The sequence below is a fragment of the Spermophilus citellus genome (genome assembly GCF_964194105.1).
Source record: "Spermophilus citellus genome assembly, chromosome: 13".
Classification (NCBI taxonomy): Eukaryota; Metazoa; Chordata; class Mammalia; order Rodentia; family Sciuridae; genus Spermophilus; species Spermophilus citellus.
The window spans coordinates 13,751,744-13,772,711 of record NC_138193.1 but is presented as its reverse complement, the minus strand read 5'-3'; the positions used below and the strand labels follow the sequence as shown (position 1 = coordinate 13,772,711).

Sequence of the window (20,968 nt, the reverse complement as noted above, 5' to 3'; positions counted from 1 at the left end):
GACTACAAGACATCACATCACAAGGCAAGACTCCATCCCTGAAACCTTATCCCTGCCTTTGATGTGCCCCTTAAATAAACCATAGGAGCCACCTTCTAGCTGTCCAGCTCCAGCTGCTGTGTGGACTGGACCTATCAAGGCTCCACCTTTTTGAAACTGTCTTTCCAACTTTGTCTTTTGTTCTTCAATAATTACTCTAGACTTCTATTTCTTAGATGGTGGATACCCTCCTTGGCAGGAAGAAGAGCCCCCTAACAAGGCACGGGCCACCTCCCCATAAAGGAGAACTGTGATTATAAGGAGACTGCTATATACCTGAAAGGGCCTCCCCAGCACAAGTTTCCCATTTCAGTTCCCAAAGCCCCAGATTTTCCGAGGGCATATAACTATTTCTGAGGAGGCTTCATGGGAAGGAAAGTAATCTAACTAGTTAGGAGTGACATAGAGGGCATTTGGGACTGTGCAGTAAGTAGTTTTTGTTTTGCTGCCACGAAGAAAGTCAGCCTAAGGACAAAACCAATACAGAGGAAATAGAACTGAGAAAACTGAAGAGAAAGGGAGTTAAGAGTCCTGATCAAACTACCTGAAGCCCACCCACCAGTCAGAATTATTGTGTTATTAAGTAAGTTTATTGTGTTATTAAGTAAGTTTACTTTATGGTGAATAAATTATCTCAAGCTGGGTTTCTTGTTCCTTGCAACTAAAATATCTGGAAAGATTTATCAGTCTTTGAAATGCCACTGGTGTTCTTCCAAATATGTACCAATTACTGTATCATGACATAAATTAATGAAAAAGTTGAGGGATACTGATAAAAATGCACCGTAGATTTTAGAAAAACCAAAGAGGCTAACAAAATGGGGAAAACCGATCTCTGTGGGTTCTGAGTGATTTCAAATTTTAATATCATCCAAACCTTCACCAAGCCAACTGGGTCTGAATAGGAAAATGTTTATTCAGTGATATACATGCAGCTAGACTGAGAAAATAATGATAAGAGCAGAACAGAATGAAAGCTTGAAGTTTTTTAAGAGGATACCACAGGAAATACTTAATGCAAATACAAGAAATGATCATAAAGGGGGTCTACTACTTCTTGGAGAATTGATTTTTCCATCTCTTATTTCTTTTGGCCCTAGTCAGCTTTCCATTGCTGTAATGAACTGCCTGAGATTATAAACTCATAAAGAGAAGAGGTTTATTTTGGCTCACAGATTTGAAGGTTCCAGTCCATGATCTATTGGCCCCATTGCTTTAGGCCTGTGGTGAAGCAGTACATCATAGTGGGAGCATCTTGTGGTGTAAAACTGAAGGGGAGGAAGGGACTGGGGTTTTACAGCCCCCCTAAGGATCTTCCACTCGACCCTGACTCAGTTCTAATGGCATCACTTTGGGGACCAAGAGTTTAACACGTGGACCTTTGGGGGATACCTACCCCAAACATAGCAGCCTCCAAGTGTCTCACATTTGGGTTCACCCAAATAAAAAGGCCAAATTATTATTTTCAATACTTACTCTGATTATGCTTCCAATGATCAAAGCCTCTCAGCAAGTCTCATCTCAAAGTGAAGACTTACATGAATGAAGGTCTCATTACCTCCCCACTTCTCTGACCTCCCCTGGCAGATACAATCTGAATTCTCACCTGGCTCTTAATATACACATACACCACTTTTAGACATTTTCTTTGTATCTTCATGTCCCAGATAAAACCACTAGTTCCTTAATTTCAAGTTCTAAGGTTGTAATTAGGTATAAGTCTAATGGCACCTACTTCACGACAGATGGTGAATATCAGCATTTCCTGATTACTGAGCCACTATCAGATGATTGAGTTGGTAGAATGAAAAATGTCTCAGTTCTAGTGATGGTTAGTAGAAACTAGCACTTGTTTAAAGACTTCAAAGTGAGCATTCTCAGAGTAATAAACTCCGTCAATCAGAAACTTTATAGCTCCAAAGTAATGGGTCTGCTGGAAGAAATTCCAGACTCAGTACCTGGATTTCCAGAAGCTGCTATATATATATATATTGTTTTTGGAATTTAACTTGAGAAGCCTAAGGGAGCTAGAACATTCACAAGACCTCTTTCTTAAAGGAAGGTAATCACATGAACAGTACTTTATATTCCACTACATTGTCAAGTAGTCTTTGAACAACCTTGAGAGGTAGAGTGGTAAGTTATTAAAGACCAAGGGGCAGAGAAAATTAACTTTTTCCACTCACTCTCAATTAAGGAACATCACATATTTTCTATTTCTTCTTGGATACCTGGACACTGATCATAGGATTTTATAATACCTGAGAACTCGGTCTCCAGAATGCCTAGACCTAACCAAAAAAAAAAAAAAAAAAAAAAAAAAAGCTGAAAACTTCCTCCCTGGCATTCTGTAACCTCTCCAAATCCCTCGTTCTCTCCTGGGCACCCAGTCTTTTACATCAGCCAAGTCCAGAGGTCTCAAGGGTCCGAAACCACCACCTTCACATGCCATGCATAATTAACGCTGCCAACCAGAAAATTACCTAAAAGCATGCGTGCCCTTATGCTACAGTTAGTAAACCAAGACCACTCAGGTTTTTCCAGTGCACAGCACTTGAGGATCCGCGAGGAGGCCTTCATTGGCTGGGTCATTTGGTGCTTTACCGACAGCCCGGGACGCGGGATGGAAAGTCGCCCCTACGAGGGGAGGCCTCCACCCCGACGGCTTCCTTTCCTCCTTCCTAATCCTCAGGCGGGCGTTTCCCCGCGCGGCGGCCTGGAGCGGGTGGGACCGCTTTTCCTCGCTCCACGTACCGGGCACAAGGACTGCAGTTTAAGCAAAGGGGACAGGGAGGCGTGGCTCTCAGGACTCCAGGGCTGCTTAGTGTTTCCTCTCAGGGACTTGCAGTCCTGCGAGGTCTTCCTTCGAAAGATGTCTTCGTCGTGACATTACGTAAACCAGTTCCAACTTGGAAAGTTAGCGAGAGAGAGAGAGAGAGAGAGAGAGAGAGAGAGAGAGAGAGGAGGAAAGAAAGAAAGAAAGAAAGAAAGAAAGAAAGAAAGAAAGAAAGAAAGAAAGAAGGAAGGAAGGAGGGAGGGAGGGATGAAGGAAGGAAAGAAGGAGAGAAGAATAGAAAAGAAAAGAAAGAAAAGAAAAGAAAAAAGAAAAAGAAACCCCTACACGGGAGCCATACCGGCTTTCCCTGGCCGCCCAGCGGCCGCACACTCTCTTCTCGCTTCAGCCGGCCGGAAGTAGGAAGGGGCCGTCGGCGCGCAGGGGTCGAAACTTGGTCTCCCGGCAACGGCCTCGGCGATTGGCCAGACCGTCTGCTGCCACAGCCAATGGCCAGGCGCTTTGCCCACGCTCGGCACCGCGACTGCGGCTGCGCGGGAGATTCAAATCGGCGGTGCTACTAGCTTTCCTTGTCTGTGGTCCTGCAGCCGGCCTGCGTCCTCTCGCCATGGATAACCCGGAAAATGTCTTTCAGTGAGTGTCCGGCTAGTGGGGTGTGGGCGCCGCGAGCTCATGATCCCCGACTCTGGGCCCCTGAGGGGGCTGGGACAGTTAGGGCTCTGGCCCTCCGCCCCTGGGCCCTCGGCACGGACCTGCCTGCGTTCCTGGTCTGGGCCCCCCCTCGCCTCAAGGCTGCGGGCCACTTGCGAGTCACCGTGTAGAGGGTGGTCCCACTGAGACCCTGGCGACTCGAGATCTGCGGCCATGCCGACCGTTTAGGGGCATTGCGGCAGCTTGGGAGGCCCTTGGAGGTCTTGCTGTTCCTTAAGGAAACCTATTCGTGGGCATGGGGCGCCGCTGTGGGAGGAGAGTGCCCAGTCCACCAAAACCCCGCCCTGCGTGTCTTAAGTCACTCATTTAAAAATTATACTACAGAGGGAGAGAATTTACAATAGCTCTCTTACTCATAATCCTACTGCTCTTTTAAAAAGTCTTTAGTACACAGCACTTAAATGAAAAAAGTGCCTTGCTTATTGTCGACTCTTCTATTCCGTCCCGCTAACGGTTGACAAGTTCCCATAGCCTGTGTGACTTGCCAGCCGGTGATTAAAAAAAAACCAAAACATTTGATACGGTTAAATCATATGTGGCAGAAGTAAACCGGGTTAGTTTTACCAGATATTTGGGGATCACAAGACCGAGGTTGTCAATATACTCAAAAATCTTTTTAAGACTTTTTCTTTGGAAGTCCTATCCCTCTACCCCCATTTTTAAAGGGAAATCTGTATTTCAGCCCTTATTTTGACTTTCTAAAGACTAATTTGCTCTAATGAACGGGTTGATTTATTATTAGTGTATTTAAGCCATTTTCCTGGAGAATGTGGTTGGTGTGAACATGAATTACTTTGGGCAAAGGTTATGTTTATTACACAGTTTGGAGGAAGAGTTCTGGCATTATAGGGATTTGTTTCTCTGTTATGAGGCATGAGAAAGATTCAAATTTACAAATAATCATTTTTAAGGTTTAAAAATAGATAATATATTTGTATGGTTTTAGAAAGATTTGGAAAGTATTCACTGACAATTCCTGTACCTGTCTACTCTCACCCTATCATATGTATCCTTTGTTTATTTATTTATTAGTTTTTTTCAAGTGATTCTTCTTAGACATATAAATACTTAACGTTATTAAAGTGTATGTATATGTATGTGTCTGTATGTGTACATTTCCTGCCTTCATCTCACATGAAATGTAGCAGAGCAACTCTGTTCTTTTTTTGCCTAAGATATCCTTGGAGATTTCTATCAATACATAGCACTCTTTTTTTAAAAAATTTTTTAGACAACTGTTTAATATTTGATCCAAAAATCCTCAATGACAGACACTTGGGTTGTTGACAATATCTTGCTGTTACAAACAGTGTTGTAGTTAAAAAAAAAAAAATGTACATAATGGCAATGGTATTTTGCATATACCCAGATGTATCAGTTTTCTAGATTCCTGAAAGTGTTTTTCCTGGATGAAGAGCAAATCCATCTGAGATATTGGTAAAATACCTACAAGCAAGAGATTTGAGTGTGCCTGCTTCCATTTCTTACCTGTATATTTTTGTTGTGTTTAAAATTTTTGTTTGCAAAATCTATTGATTAAGTTGTATCTTATTGACAGTGAATTTCTCTTATGAGAGAGGTTTAACATCTTTTCAAGTTTAAGAGCCATTTGTATTTCTTTGTGAAATGCTTTTTAATCCCTTTGCTCATTTAAAAAATTGGGTTTATAACTTTGCTTCTCAATTTTTAGAAGTCCTTTTGTTTTTCCAGTTTATCATTTCTCTTTTGACTTGGAAAGTTTTTAAAAATTTTGTTTATTTGACATGTAGAAGCATTTCATTACTATATAGTTGAACTTTTCTGGCTTTTCCTATCATGGCTTCTGGATTTTTAGTCTTAAGACACAATGATTTCATTTGTCTGTGGAGGTGATAGCTAGAATAAAGTATAGTTTAAGATTCTCTACTTTCTGAGGGTCCTTAATTGAGTGTGTGGAATAAATTGACAATAAATAGATTAATAAGGGGAAAGGTATACAGATTTTATCCTGTGCAAGACCCTGGGAGCATCAAAATAAAAAACAGAAGGGAAATGAGGAGTTAAGGTGGACTTAGAGAAAATCGATCTGTTTACCTTGCTAATATGAATTGATGCAAGTTTTTCTTAGAATAGTTTTTCAGAGCCATTTCTGCCTGCAATTCTCTGACTGTCCACCTTGAAATATGCCAAAGAAGTATTTTGAGGTGGGTGTTCTTGTCTCTTACCAAAGTATTGCTTTAAAATCCCTTTTTCAAAAAAAATCTAATGATTTCTCAGATAGCAAACCTAGGAGACCTTCTCATCTTGACTCATACCCAGAACACAGTCCCATCAGGAAGTCCTTTCCTCTCCCTAAGAGAGGTGCCAGATTCCCCACTCGTAGTCCAACTCACCAGCAGTCACAGGGGTGTTTCAGTAGCTTCCTATCCCTACCATCTTCACATGGAGGAAGGAAGACTTTTAAAATGCAAATTAGAACTTCCCCAGCTTATCACACTAAAGCCACACTGGCTCACTTTCTGTTCCTGGAAGAGGCTGGTTCCTGAAGTTCTCTCAGCCTTGACCATTTTCTCCCAAGATAGCTCTGTGGCTTTCTGGTGGTATCCCGTCAGTGCCCTCAGAGGCAGGCCTTCCCTGACCACCCTACCTGAAAATAGTAACTCTTACCCCTTCTATTTGGTTTGTTTTTTCTTCTTGGTACTTAATGTAACCTGACACTATTTAATTTCTTTTTGCTTGTTTGCCCCACTAGCACCTGAACTGCCGCAATAGTTTTGCTTTGCTTGGTTGTTTTTTTTTTTTTTGTTTTTTTTTTAAGATGTGTTTGGGTATTTGGAAGTCAGGGAAACAGTTCTATGGGAATTCTAGTGACTGATTCATGAAAATTGCCAATCACCTTTTCTTCCTCAGGAACTTTGTGTTACATTGGGGCCCAGGAAATGAACTCTATCTGGAGTGTCCAGTTGTGGAATCTTGTCTATCCACCTGCTGGCAAGCCCTTATTGGATCTTATTCCAACTCAGTCTCCGCTGTGCTCCTGGAAAGCAAGAGAAGGGATCTGAGCAGGGTCTAGCTTATATCCCACTGTTAGGAGAAGGGGCAGCAAGTTTCCAGGCACTGACCCTCAGGGTGGTTAGCAACCCTGGGGACCAGGGACAGAAACAGGAGACTCTGGGATAGAGCTAGGGATGAACTTTCCTCTGGAAAAATATTGACTGTTTTGAGTTTTTTGACCACCTCTGAGAGCTCTTTTAAATTTTATATAGCTTTTAGGTTGGTATTTAAGGTTTCTATTTTAAGGTATATAAATCACATATATATATTATATAATACAATATATAGCTATATGATAAATATTTAATATAAACATAATATATAAATCATATATAATCAAATATTTTGCTCTTATAAATCATCCATAATTTTCATGTGCATTCTTTTATTTGTTCTAGAATGTTTGAAGCCCATATGCAGAGCTACAAAGGGAATGACCCACTTGGTGAATGGGGAAGGTTAGCATTTGGATTTGGGGGGTAGGGGCATTGTTTTTGTTTTTTCCTTTAAACCAACTATATGTTGTACTATGGAAAATTAACATCATCCATATTTTTCTAGCTATATGCAGTGGGTAGAAGAGAATTTTCCTGATAATAAAGACTACTTGATAATGCTACTAGAACATTTAATGAAGGAATTTTTAGTTACGGAGAGATACCACAATGACCCAAGATTCATCAATTATTGTTTAAAATTTGTGAGTACACTTTCATATCGATAATCAAATCTGTAATCATGTTGAACTTTTGTTTTTTGACCTATATTTTAAGATCTTTTAGACTGCCTTTTATTTTAAATCCTTGTTTCCAGTCATAAATTTTTAAAAGTTGGATTACTAGAGATGTGTATAGCCTTGGCTCTGTATAGTGAATCATTGATTCAGTTTTTAAATTCTCCTTTATTTCAAGTTTGCACATGTTCCAACATGGAATAGAAACCAAAAAGTAAAAGAGGGTTTGTTGGGTAGGAAACGTGATAAGCAGGAAACTCCCAGGTGCCAGGAGAGCTCCAGGGAGTAAACAGTGGGGAGCATTCTGGCTCTCAGAAACTACACTTAGTACTAAGGGGAGAATGAAGGCTCAGGCCTGAAGATTGCATCTCTTGGACCTGGAAGTTAAAGGCTTGGAGATATAAAAAATCACGAGTGGAGTGGATAAGGCAAACATGAATTCGTTCACTGAATTACAGAGTACTGGTTGGAGGCACCTATGGACCTTGAGCAAGCTCAGAGCAAGACACAAGTAATACTTCATGTGATGGGTTTTTATAGACTTACTGTCTAAGGAAATAGTTGGGGTAGTTTTGGGGATATTGAATGTCAAGGAAAGGAATGATCCTAACTTAGGCTTGTGACCAGAGAACCATACACACCTTCGCCTACATAGTATATCCTCAAGCCTCCACAAATATAGAAAGGTGGAGGGCCAGCTAGATTCTGGGCTGACCCAGATTAGCAGTTCTGTGTTTTATTTTATTTTTTTTTTGTTTTTTAATTTATTTTGGTATTTATATATTTTTAAAATTTTTAGTTGACACATAATAATTGTTCACATTTATGGGATACAGTATCCATCACCTCATATATTTATCATTTCTTTGTGTTGGGAACATTCATTCATAAATGCCAGTTTGGCTCTGTCTCCTGCATGCACCCCTTTTTTTTGAAATATTATTTCCCAACCATAGTTACCCTACTATGCTCTAAAACATTAGAAATTATTCTTCTTATCCAACTGCACCCCTGTAGCTCTTAACATCTTTTTTTTTAATATTTATTTTTTAGTTATTGGTGGACACAATGTCTTTATTTTACTTTATGTAGTGCTGAGGATGGAGCCCAGGGCCTCACACATGCTAGGCAAGCGCTCTACCTCTGAGCCCCAGCCCCAGCCCAGCTCTTAACATCTTTCCTCCACCCTTGCCTCATTGTTCTTCTGTGCTTTTCTTCTGGGTTCCTGTAGGCTGAATACAACAGTGACCCACATCAGTTTTTTGAGTTTCTGTACAACCAGGGGATTGGAATCCAGTCATCTCCTCTGTACATTTCCTGGGCAGGGCATCTGGAAGCCCAGGGGGAGCTGCAGCAGGCCAGTGCTGTGTTTCGGAGAGGAATTCAAAACCAGGCTGAACCTCAAGAGCTCTTGCAACAGCAGTACAGGTAGCTTCTACGTACAGCTCCTCCTGGCATTTCCTCCTTGGAGAGGAAATGTTTGCTTTTACATTGTATTGTTATCTATTTTATGGGGAAACCTTGTGGAAAATTTGGTCACTACAGAGTAAAGAAAAGAAACTGCTCAGAAATGTTACCGTTTCCTACTTTCCATAATTATTACATTTGATCATGTTTTTTCTGAGCTAAGGACTTTTATAGGAAATTCGAATTAGCTAAATAGTTTATCCCAATTATTACTATAAGTTCTCCAAAAGATTATTTCTTACAGAATCTTAGTAGATGATCTCACCTATGAAATTAAAAGTAATTCTTCAGTATTACCTAATTTTCAGTCTTTCCCCATCATGTAAAATGGTTTTGCTACCATTAGTTTGTTTGAATTAAGAGCAAAACAAGGTCTAGCATTTGGTTGTGGATCTCTTCTCTTTTTAGTATGCACTCTTGCTTGCATTACTCACCAATGTTAGGCTTAGGAATTGCATATAATTCCACAGAGTTGATGTGTAAAAATGCTGTGAAGTGGCCCGTTTGAGATGTCCTCACAGAGCATGGGCAGTAATGGATCTAGATACCTTTTGAATAAGTGGTCTAAGCTTTATACTTTCACTTCTTTCTCCCAAATATTAATATTCATTTTGTTCCAAATGGGTAAAATAACCAAAGTAGGAGTCCAAACACTATTATAACATTTACAGACTTGAGGAATTTTTTTAATATATGTACATCAGATATGAAAATATTCCTAGCATTTTGTCTGACTATATTACTTCAACCTTGGTTTTTATTAACATATAGTAAGCTGTTACCTTTAATTTCTACTTTAATACAGTATATATTAGACTGTAAACTTAAAATCTATACTAATGCCTTTTCTATCATTTAGGTTATTTCAGACACGTCTCACTGAAACCCATTTGCCAGCTCAAGGTAAAATAATACTTTGTGCAGTGTCAGATTGTTGGTAATTTAGTTGCTAATTTTTGCTGATTTCTTTTCCCTTTAAAAAGCAAATCCTTCTAGTATTTAATGAAAACCAAACTATACTGTCTCAGGTAATGGGGAAGACACTTTGGTAATAATGCACTTTAAAGGAGACAAATCTACTTGATGATTTCACTCTATTTTGGGGATTTAAAAAACAAAATCAAAAAGAGATACTCTGAACTCCATATGTTCTGAATTGAATCAAATGTATTTGATGGCAACTTTAGGAAACATGGCAGGGCTTTATTTCCCTTAGAAATAAATACCACATTTCAGCAATTTGCATTGACTATCCTATCCTGATTAAATAACCAGTTTTACAGTTATTTGGGGGTACTTCTTGAACATTTTGATTTGGTCAGAAATTGTCTCTAAAATACTTACTTACAAAATATTTTAGTTCCATTTTCTGAGGCAGTGTGATTGAATTGATTTATTTCTTGTGCTGCTTACTGAAAGATCAAGGGGATGTATTGTGTGATAATTTTGGTTACTGTGATTTTTCTCTTATTTCTCCTTATTTTATCCTGTTTTCCCTTATAGCTAGGACCTCGGAACCTCTGCATAATGCTTCAATTTTAAACCAAATGGTACCATCAAAATCAAGTCAAGGAAAGAACTCAGCCTCTATCTCTAAGAATCAGGTAATGGTGACTATTGTAGGTTGTACAGAAACTAGGAGTGGTATTGAACGGTCCTCCTGGCTCCTTTGTGTATCCACCTTGGCATCTCTTTTCTTTAACCTTGTTTCCTGTGACTTAACATCCATGTCAGCTGCCCGTTCCCATGTCAGCTTTCTGGGCCCGTGGCCATCTAACCTAAATTTATACTCAACTCGCAAATATAACTTGTTAAGGGACCTAAGGGCCCCCTCCATACAACCTCTCCTGTTCACTTCCTCCCCAGCAGTTTTTCTCCTACCAAGATCCTCTTCCTCCTTATTCTGCTTCCCTCTTTCATAGGCCCAGGATCCCTACCTTGATTCATACCCAACTGGAGCCAGTTTAAAAACCCAGAGCTTCAGCTGTTGGCATCCACAACCTCAGTAATACCAGAAGAAATTTTTAATGGATTTTTTTTTAAAAGGTTTATGGGCTCTTTTTGTTGCAAAAATTATACTACCAATGATGATGCAAACTAAAGCTTTAGCTATTAACTGAAATTTTACCAAGAACATGTAGAAATCTACTGGAGATTAAGAAGCCTTTCTACTCATATATTGTCATATTGATTTATGAGGTAATTTGTGTGAAGTTTTCTTTTCAGTAAGTTAATGCTTCTGTTTGTTTTCTGTATTTTAGTGTTCAGAAGTGTCTGGAGCAATACCTTCAGCTTGTGATAAAGAGTCAAATATGCAAGTACAATCATTGCATAGTTCTATTACTTAGTTTCCTTCCAGAATTATTTCCATACACTGTTGTAAGTGATGTGTTTTCCCCTGTAGGGAACAAAGGGTGACCGTGATTTCTAAATCAGAGTGCTCTGTGCCCTCATCTTCAGCAGCCAGAGCTGATGTTCAACAGGTCGTTATGTATTGGAAGGAAAAGCTTATTCATGGAGAATCAGAATTTTCCTTTGAAGAACTGAGAGCCCAGAAATACAATCAACGGAGGAAGCATGAACAATGGGGTATTTGGTCTTATAGTCTTATATTTTGAGTTGTTTTTATGTCAATTAAAATAATGAGTAATTACATTTTTGGTCAAATAATCGACTATGCTGAAAGACTTCAAAAAATGTCTCCAGCTCGTCCTGTCAGAAGCCTAGCGGTCTCTGTTAAACACCAGCGTAGCAGCTATGTTTGTTCAAGACTTGTATTCACTTATTGACAGCCGAGCCCATGGCTGAACCAGCCCTGAGCTAGATATTCATGCCAGTGTCAATGTTTTCAATATTATCTGTATGGAGTTGAACTTCTGTATATAGTTATTCTAAAGCTGTAAATCATTTGTACTCTGAAAGGAACTGAAGTTCAGAAGAGATTTTCCAAGTTCTGCACCTACTACAAACAAAACATGCTGAAGGAGACCCCTGATCAAAGTGTTGTCTTAGGGGTTAGGGTTAGGGTTAGTCATAGAGACTGCAGAGTAGACTGAGATTTGCTCCCTACAGGGAACAGGGTGTGCCTTAACACCAGTGTTTGCACTTGGCTCTTGCTATAACCATGTGGAAGATGGACCCTTGCTCCACTCGGGACTTTTATACTGTGTATAGTGTTGGACCATATGCACTCCGTGAGCCTTTTTTTTTTGCTCATTATTTTTCATATTTGGTCAACAACAAAAAGTCAGTATTCTTGGAGGATCCATTTTGAGTTATGCCTGGATAATTTTTTCCTTCACATGCCACAGCCTGAAAGTGTCCAGCCAGAGTCTACTTTGTCTCATGAGCCAGTTTTGGGCTGTGTGACTGACAGCATGCTTGATGCCCCAACTCTTTTACTTTTACTTCCTAGAGAATCGTATCTTTTTTAAAAACTGAAATGATCAATTATTTTCAAATGATTAGCACAACCCCAATTGTTTTATGAGAAGCATTTACTAAGATACTGTGCTATTACCAGATAGACTTGATCATCATAAATTTTTGTAACTTATACTCTGAATTTAATAGTTACTGTGCTAAGGACATATAAAGATTGTAAATATGGAAAAGACTAAAAAATGTTGCCATCTTAAAATAGGACTTGCCATCTTAAAATTGGACTTTATCCATTTGTTATGTATTCCTCTGATGAACTGAATTTAAGCTTTGCATATAAACCTTTTTTTTTTCCTTAAGTAAATGAAGACAGACATTATATGAAAAAGAAAGAAGCAAATGCTTTTGAAGAGCAGCTATTAAAGCAGAAAATGGATGAGCTTCATAAGAAGTTGCATCAAGTGGTGGAGCTGTCCCAGGAGGACCTGCCCAGTGTCCAGGAAAAGCCTAAGGTACAGACATGCTCTGACCTGGGCGTCCTGTGCCCAGCGGTGGGGATTGTTGGCTCTCTAGGCCCTGTTTTAGAGTTAATTCTAGCGAGTAACTTTCCAAAATTTAAAATTGTGTGATTCAGAAAGACATTCAAATGAAGAATGAGCAAAGGAATTTAGAGAATAGAGGGCTGATGTTTCATGTATGTGTGTGTCCATGCTTATATATTCACACATTAGCACTTAGCGTCCTTTTTCTGGCTTTCATATAATGACTATAGACTTCCAATAATTTGTCATCTAGACATATTTCTGTTTGCCATTTTCTTGTGTGTGAAGAAGAAATAGGGATGAATATTACAGCCACATATTTTCTTGAAATTATTTATGAATGGGAGAGATTGGGAATAATTTAAGCTATATTATGTTTGCTTAATCTTCCACATTGTATATGTCTATCTATGACATAGGATACTTTAAAGGTAAAGCGTATTTAAATGCATGTTTTTAAAATGATAGAAAATTCATGACTGCAATGATTTTTTTTTAATATTGAATGAAAGGTGTGTGTGTGTGTGTAATATATATACATGCAAAATCTATGCCAGAACATTCACTAGATATAAGTATGTATATCCAACTATGGGGAGCCACTCTGAATGATTTGCACCTTCCATACTGGAGCCGAGAGGCTTTGACCAGTCACTACATCTTATAGTGACCTGGACATTGCCCCAGTCTAGGAAGTTGAGGGCGTGCCTTCAGATGTAGGTGTGTTGCTCCATGGCCCCTTGGGTTGAATTACACTCATCTGTCCCTTGTAACCCTGCCCCTTCTGGCCTTTTTTGGATGGAACTTTCTAAGAATAAGGGTCCCCCCCAATAAAAGCCCACTTCCGAATGTGCTTGCTCTCTCTCGCCAGCCTCTCGTGACTTTCTCTTGCTCCCCCATTTGGGGAGCCTGAGGCCGAGAGCAGAAAAGCCATGTCCTAAAGCTTGTTTAAAGGTAAAGCGTGTGTCTGTGTTTTATTTGATGTCCCTGAAAATTCACACAAGTGACCTTAATTTCAGCTGCCCACACGGGTCGGGGGAAGACTCAAACATACATGAATATCCACGAATGTTCTTATTCAGTGCTAATTGCTGAAGTTTATCTTTTTTCAGATATATGCTATGCATGAACACACATACAAATGAACACAGTTGAATTTTCCATATAAATAAGACTTATTTTCTGCTTTTTCTACAAACGTATCTTATAGATCTTTCAATATCACTGCACAGAGACCCAGTTTACCTGCTGCAGCATGGTCTTCTGTCATACTTACAGCAGGGCAGGTACCAACATCATACAGAGACTGTTACAAACATGATACAAGATTGTTTCTCTAGAAAAGATGGAAGTACAGCTGTTGCCTTTGAAGTTTGTGCACCTAAAATACTGTCCTCTAAAACATTTCATTTTACCTCATATCAATAGTATATACAATTACTTGTTTCTCACATACACTTTGATAATGTTAGTTATCCTAAGTATTTTCAACCACCTGTTTCTTTAATTACAAGTGGTACTGGACATTTTTAATTGATTTAGTGGCTTTTTGTCTTCTTTTTTCTTTAAATTGACCATAAAACCAGGTGTGGTGGTACACATCTAAAAATCCCAGTGATTCCAGAGACAGAGACAGGAGGATCACAAGTTCAAGGCCGACCTCAGCAACTTAGGGAGACTCTGTCTCAAAATAAAAAGGGCCGGGGGTATGACTCAGTAGTTAAGCACACATGGGTTCAATCCCTGGTACCAATCAAATAAATTGACTTTGATGGATTTGTCTATTTTTCTATTGGGTTTTTTCATTTTTAATGTTTATTTCAATTTTTATATAACTGTGTTTTCCCTTGATAGATATAAGCAATTGTTAAAATAATTGTCTCATTGTTTTGTTTTTATGTATTTTCTTGCTACTTATCAGTCATCTATCCCCAAATTCTGAAGAAACTTAAAATATTCATCGATCACATCCAATACATCAGATGCACTCCCACTCCCTTTTCTTGGCTAGATGTCTCCCAGAGCCTCTGAGGAGTGGTTCTTCCTGCTTCTCTCTGGTGGTATATCCCTGATTCACATGCCATTGCTCTTCCTTAAGGTCCCCATTTTAAAGGTACACAATCTCTCATAACTTTTTTAAAAAGCATGTATGAGGGGTTAAGTTTTTGAGATCTCTTGCTTGTCTAATGGTGTCTTTGTTCTACCCTCACACTGGTTGATGATTTGACTAGAACTGTTCTAGGAAGGAAATCATTTTCCCTCAAGTAATTTTGGATTTTATGCAGTACTAGAGATTGAACCCAGGGTTACTTTACCACTGAGCTATACTCTCAGTGCATTTTCTGTTGGTTTGCTTTTGATCTTGGAACAGGGTCTGTTAAGTTGTCCAGGCTGGCCTTGACCTGGCAATCCTCTTGCCTCAGCCTCCCTTAGAGTTTTCAAAGGCATTGCCCGTTGCCTTTTGGCTTCTACCATTGGTATTGGAAAGTCCTGGATCATTCTGACTCTCAGTTTTACGAATGTAATCCCTGTTGTTCTTGGGAAGCGTGTTGTAACAAAACAAATGTGATGCGGCGCAGCTCTGTCCCTCCATCATACTCAGTACCCTAAGGGTCTGGTCCTCCAGGTCCCTTTATAGGATTTTCCTGTGTAGAGGTGGCATGAAGATGTACTTTCCAAAATGAATTGCCAGTTGTCCATAAATCATTTATTGACCAGCTCGGCCCCTTTATTCAAAATATCTTTATCACATACTAAGTTTTTATATTACAAAATCCATTTCTAATATTTGTTTTAGTCACTATCTCTCTTCTTATACATATATATATATATATATATATATATATATATATATTTTTTTTTTTTTTTTTTTTACTCTTTTATTGATTTTTTTTAAATACATGACTGCGGAATGCATTACAATTCTTATTACACATATAGAATACAATTTTTCTTATCTTTGTATATAGAGTATGTTCACGCCAATTCATGCCTTTATATATGTACCTTTTTTTGCATTACAGTTCTTATTACACATATATACCACAATTTTTCATATCTGTTTATATATAAAGTATGTTGACACCCAATTCGTGTCTTCATACATGTACTTTGGTTAATGATATCCATCATATTCCACCTCCCTTGCTAATCCCCTGCCCCCTCCCTTTCTCCAATTGCCAAAAAATCAAATGAGGAGGCTGACTTATAGTGGGGTAGGGAGGGGGAGCATGGGAGGATTAGGTGAATTCTGGATAGAGAAGAGGAGTGAGAGTATATCTCTTCTTGATCTTTCCATATTGTATATATGCTATAGCTTTCCTATTTTGCTATCTGGTAGAGAAAGTCTCTGATTATTCTTTTTAAAATATTTTCTTCAGAACTGAATATTGGTCAAGCATCTCTGAAACCTGGAAAGCTCCCAAATCTGAAACTTTTTCAGTGTCACGTCCCATTCTCAGAAAGTTGTGGATCTGAGAGCATTTCAGATTGCAAATTTTTGAATAAGGGATGCATGCTTAACTAGTCTATGAAAATCTTCCCAAAATCTGAAAAATTTTGAAACCTGACACATTTCTAATTCCAAGCATTTTATATAAGCAATATGTAAATAAACCTGTATTACAATTATTTTTTTTCTGTTCTTCTATTTATTTTTTATTTTTATTTTTTATTATTAGTTGTTCAAAACATTACATAGTTCTTGACATATCATATTTCATACATTTGATTCAAGTGGATTATGAACTCCCATTTTTACCCCATATACAGATTGCAGAATCTCATTGGTTACACATCCACGTTTTTACATATTGCCATACTAGTGTCTGTTGTATTCTGTTGCCTTTCCTATCCTCTACTATCCCCCCTCCCCTCCCATCTTCTCTCTCTACCCCATCTACTGTAATTCATTTCTCTCCCTTGTTTTTTTTTTTTTTTACCCTTTCCCCTCACTTACTCTTATATGTAATTTTGTATAACAATGAGGGTCTCCTTCCATTTCCATGCAATTTCCCTTCTCTATCCCTTTCCCTCCTACCTCTCATCCCTGTTTAATGTTAATCTTCTTCTCATGCTCTTCCTCCCTACTCTGTTCTTAGTTGGTCTCCTTATATCAAAGAAGACATTTGACATTTGTTTTTTAGGGATTGGCTAGCTTCACTTAGCATAATCTGCTCTAATGCCATCCATTTCCCTGCAAATGCCATGCTTTTATCCTTTTTTAGTGCAGAGTAATACTCCATTGTGTATAAATGCCACATTTTTTTTTTATCCATTCATCTATTGAAGGACATCTAGGTTGGTTCCACAGTCTAGCTATTGTGAATTGTGCTGCTATGAACATCGATGTAGCAGTATCCCTATAATGCGCTCTTTTAAGGTCTTTAGGGAATAGTCCGAGAAGGGGAATAGCTGGGTCAAATGGTGGTTCCATTCCCAGCTTTCCCAGGAATCTCCAAACTGCTTTCCAAATTGGCTGCACCAATTTGCAGTCCCACCAACAATGTACAAGTATACCTTTTTCCCCACATCCTCACCAGCACTTATTGTTGTTTGACTTCATAATGGCTGCCAATCTTACTGGAGTGAGATGGTATCTTAGGGTGGTTTTGATTTGCATTTCTCTGACTGCTAGAGATGGTGAGCATTTTTTTCATGTACTTGTTGATTGATTGTATGTCCTCCTCTGAGAAGTGTCTGTTGAGGTCCTTGGCCCATTTGTTGATTGGGTTATTTGTTTCCTTATTGTTTAACTTTTTTTTTTTTTTTTAAAGAGAGAGAGAGAGAGAGAGAGAGAGAGAGAGAGAGAGAGAGAGAATTTTTAATATTTATTTTTTAGTTTTCAGCGGACACAACATCTTTGTATGTGATGCTGAGGATCAAACCCCGGCCGCACGCATGCCAGGCGAGCGCGCTACCACTTGAGCCACATCCCCAGCCCCTATTGTTTAATTTTTTGAGTTCTTAGTATACTCTGGATTTTAGGGCTCTATCTGAAGTGTGAAGAGCAAAAATTTGTTCCCAGGATGTAGGCTCCCTATTTACCTCTCTTATTGTTTCTCTTGCTGAGAAAAAACTTTTTAGTTTGAGTAAGTCCCATTTGTTGATTCTTGTTTTTAACTCTTGTGCTATGGGTGTCCTATTAAGGAATTTGGAGCCCGACCCCACAATATGTAGATTGGAGCCAACTTTTTCTTCTATCAGACACAGAGTCTCTGATTTGATATCAAGCTCCTTGATCCCTTTTGAGTTAACTTTTGTGCATGGCGAGAGAAAGGGATTCAGTTTCATTTTGTTGCATATGGATTTCCAGTTTTCCCAGCATCATTTGTTGAAGATGCTATCCTTCCTCCATTGCATGCTTTTAGCCCCTTTGTCAAATATAAGATAGTTGTAATTTTGTGGATTGGTCTCTGTGTCCTCTATTCTATACCATTGGTCCACCCGCCTGTTTTGGTACCAATACCATGCTGTTTTTGTTACTATTGCTCTGTAGTATAGTTTGAAGTCTGGTATCGCTTTACCGCCTGATTCACTCTTCCTGCTTAGAATTGCTTTTGCTGTTCTGGATCTTTTATTTTTCCATATGAATTTCATGATTGCTTTATCTATTTCTACAAGAAATGCCGTTGGGATTTTGATTGGCATTGCATTGAACCTATAGAGAACTTTTGGTAATATCGCCATTTTGATGATGTTAGTTCTGCTTATCCATGAACAGGGTATATTTTTCCATCTTCTAAGATCTTCTTCTATTTCTCTCTTTAGGGTTCTGTAGTTTTCATTGTATAAATCTTTCACCTCTTTTGTTAGGTTGATTCCCAAGTATTTTATTTTTTTTGAGGATATTGTGAATGGGGTGGTTGTCCTCATTTCCATTTCAGAAGATTTGTTGCTGATATACAGGAATACCTTTGATTTATGTGTGTTGATTTTATATCCTGCCACTTTGCTAAATTCATTTATTAGCTTTAGTAGTTTCTTTGTAGACTCTTTTGGGTCTGCTAGGTATAGAATCATGTCAACCACAAATAGTGATAATTTAAGTTCTTCTTTTCCTATTTTTATGCCTTTAATTTCTTTCGTCTAATTGCTCTGGCCAGTATTTGGAGAACTATGTTGAACAGAAGTGGTGAGAGAGGGCATCCCTGTCTTGTTCCAGATTTTAGAGAGAATGCCTTCAATTTTTCTCCGATCAGAATGATGCTAGCCTGAGGCTTAGCATAGATAGCTTTTACAATATTGAAGTATGTTCCTGTTATCCCTAGTTTTTCTAGTGTTTTGAACATAAAGGGATGCTGTACTTTATCGAATGCTTTTTCTACATCTATCGAGATGATCATATGGTTCTTATCTTTAAGTCTATTGATGTGGTGAAAAACATTTATTGATTTCCATATATTGAACCAGCCTTGCATCCCAGGGATGAATCTTACTTGATCATGATGCACGATCTTTTTGATATGTTTTTGTATCCGATTTGCCATAATTTTATTGAGGATTTTTGCATCTAGGTTCATTAGAGATATTGGTCTGTAGTTTTCTTTCTTTGAAGTGTCTTTATCTGGTTTAGGAATCAGGGTGATGTTGTTCTCGTAGAATGAATTTGGAAGTTCTCCCTCTTTTTCTATTTCCTGAAATAGCTTGAAAAGTATTGGTATTAGTTCTTCTTTAAAAGTTTTGTAAAACTCTGCTGTATACCCGTCCGGTTCTGGGTTTTCTTAGTTGGTAGTCTTTTGATGGCTTCTTGAACAGAAGTGGTGAGAGAGGGCATCCCTGTCTTCCTCAATTGATATTGGTCTGTTTAGGTTGTGTATATCCCCCGGACTCAATCTGGGCAGATCATATGACTTAAGAAATTTATCGATGCCTTCACTATCTTCTATTTTATTGGAGTATAAGGATTAAAAATAATTTCTAATTATCTTCTGTATTTCTGTAGTGTCTGTTGTGATATTGCCTTTTTCATCCCGTATGCTAGTAATCTGAGTTCTCTCTCTTCTTCTCTTCTTTAGCATGGCTAAGGGTCTGTCGATCTGATTTATTTTTTCAAAGAACCAACTTTTAGTTTTGTCAATTTTTTTCAATTGTTTCTTTTGTTTCAATTTCATTGATTTCAGCTCTGATTTTAATTATTTCTTGCCTTCTACTACTTTTGCTGTTGTTTTGCTCTTCTTTTTCTAGGGTTTTGAGATGAAGTGCGAGATCATTTATTTGTTGTTTTTTTCTTTTTTTAAGGAATGAACTCCAAGCAATGAATTTTCCTCTTAGAACTGCTTTCATTGTGTCCCATAGATTATGTTGTGTCTGTTGGGATAGAGGGAGTAAGAAGGAGAAAAACAAATATCAAGGAAAGAAAGAGAAAAAAGAGGGCGGGAAAAAGAAAATAAGAGAAAAAAGAAATAAAAGGGGGGAGGGAGGTGGGGCATATGGAATTCCTCTATATTATATTATTCTGGTGACTCAGTTGTTAAAGACCTTTTTCATGCACAATTCTTGGTTTCACATATGTTGAGGTTTCGAGGACCAGAGGGGGAAGGGTAGAGGAGACTGGATGAATGGATGAAAAGAGAGAGAGAAGATAAAAAAAGAAAGAAAAAAAATGTCTCTCAGATCTCTGTTTTGTTTTCTTCCAGTATGTGGCGTTGTCTATTCCTAGCTTGAGTCTCTGGGTTCAGGGTGGTGGTGGTAGTCAGTGTGAGAGGACTTGAGCTTCCACCTGTGGCCTCTTCGCTCTTATTCTCTGAGATGTAAACCAGGTGCCTGATCCGCTGAAGAACGGAACTGGTAGCCACGCCTACCGGCTGATGGGTTTTAAGGGTTGGTGGGATTTTCCAAGATGAGTTCCATCAGTTTTTCTCATAAGGTGTTTGATGAGGTGGGAGGTGTTGGGGAGACCTATGTTTGTCCAGAGCTCGGTCAGGTGACCGCATGGGCAGGCGGCTGGGCCCCTCCTCCAGTTGGGGTGGTCTGTCTACCTCGCTGGCGGGCGGCTGGGCCCCCTCTCCGGGCCGCGTGGTCTGCCTACCGTGCAGGCGGGAGGCTGGGCTCCTCCTCCAGTTGGGGTGTACAATTATTTTTGATCTGTACTAATTTAGTAGGTAAGGAAATGGTGTAGGCCGTTTTAAGTTATATTCTTTGATAACTAGTGTTATTGTTTAAAACAATATTCTAGACATTTGATGTTTTTCCTACCAATTTGTAAGGATACTTTTCGGGCAAGGAATTAACCCTTCTGTCTTTTAAGTTGGTAACATTAGTTCTAAT

General features: G+C 38.8%; 1 protein-coding gene across 2 annotated transcripts in view; it reads left to right on the top strand.

Moving 5' to 3' along the window:
- Positions 1-3,440: 3,440 nt before the first annotated feature.
- Positions 3,441-20,968, top strand: part of BUB1 (BUB1 mitotic checkpoint serine/threonine kinase) — a gene marked incomplete at both ends in the record, with an annotated part of 49,445 nt that continues 31,917 nt past the window's right edge. For both annotated transcript variants that reach the window (XM_081265380.1, XM_081265379.1), the window contains 9 exons: positions 3,441-3,466; positions 6,976-7,035; positions 7,139-7,277; positions 8,542-8,738; positions 9,637-9,680; positions 10,281-10,381; positions 11,039-11,095; positions 11,186-11,366; positions 12,519-12,670. In XM_081265380.1, coding sequence (XP_081121506.1) covers positions 3,441-3,466; positions 6,976-7,035; positions 7,139-7,277; positions 8,542-8,738; positions 9,637-9,680; positions 10,281-10,381; positions 11,039-11,095; positions 11,186-11,366; positions 12,519-12,670 — 957 coding nt within the window. The remainder of the gene's footprint in view (positions 3,467-6,975; positions 7,036-7,138; positions 7,278-8,541; positions 8,739-9,636; positions 9,681-10,280; positions 10,382-11,038; positions 11,096-11,185; positions 11,367-12,518; positions 12,671-20,968) is intronic.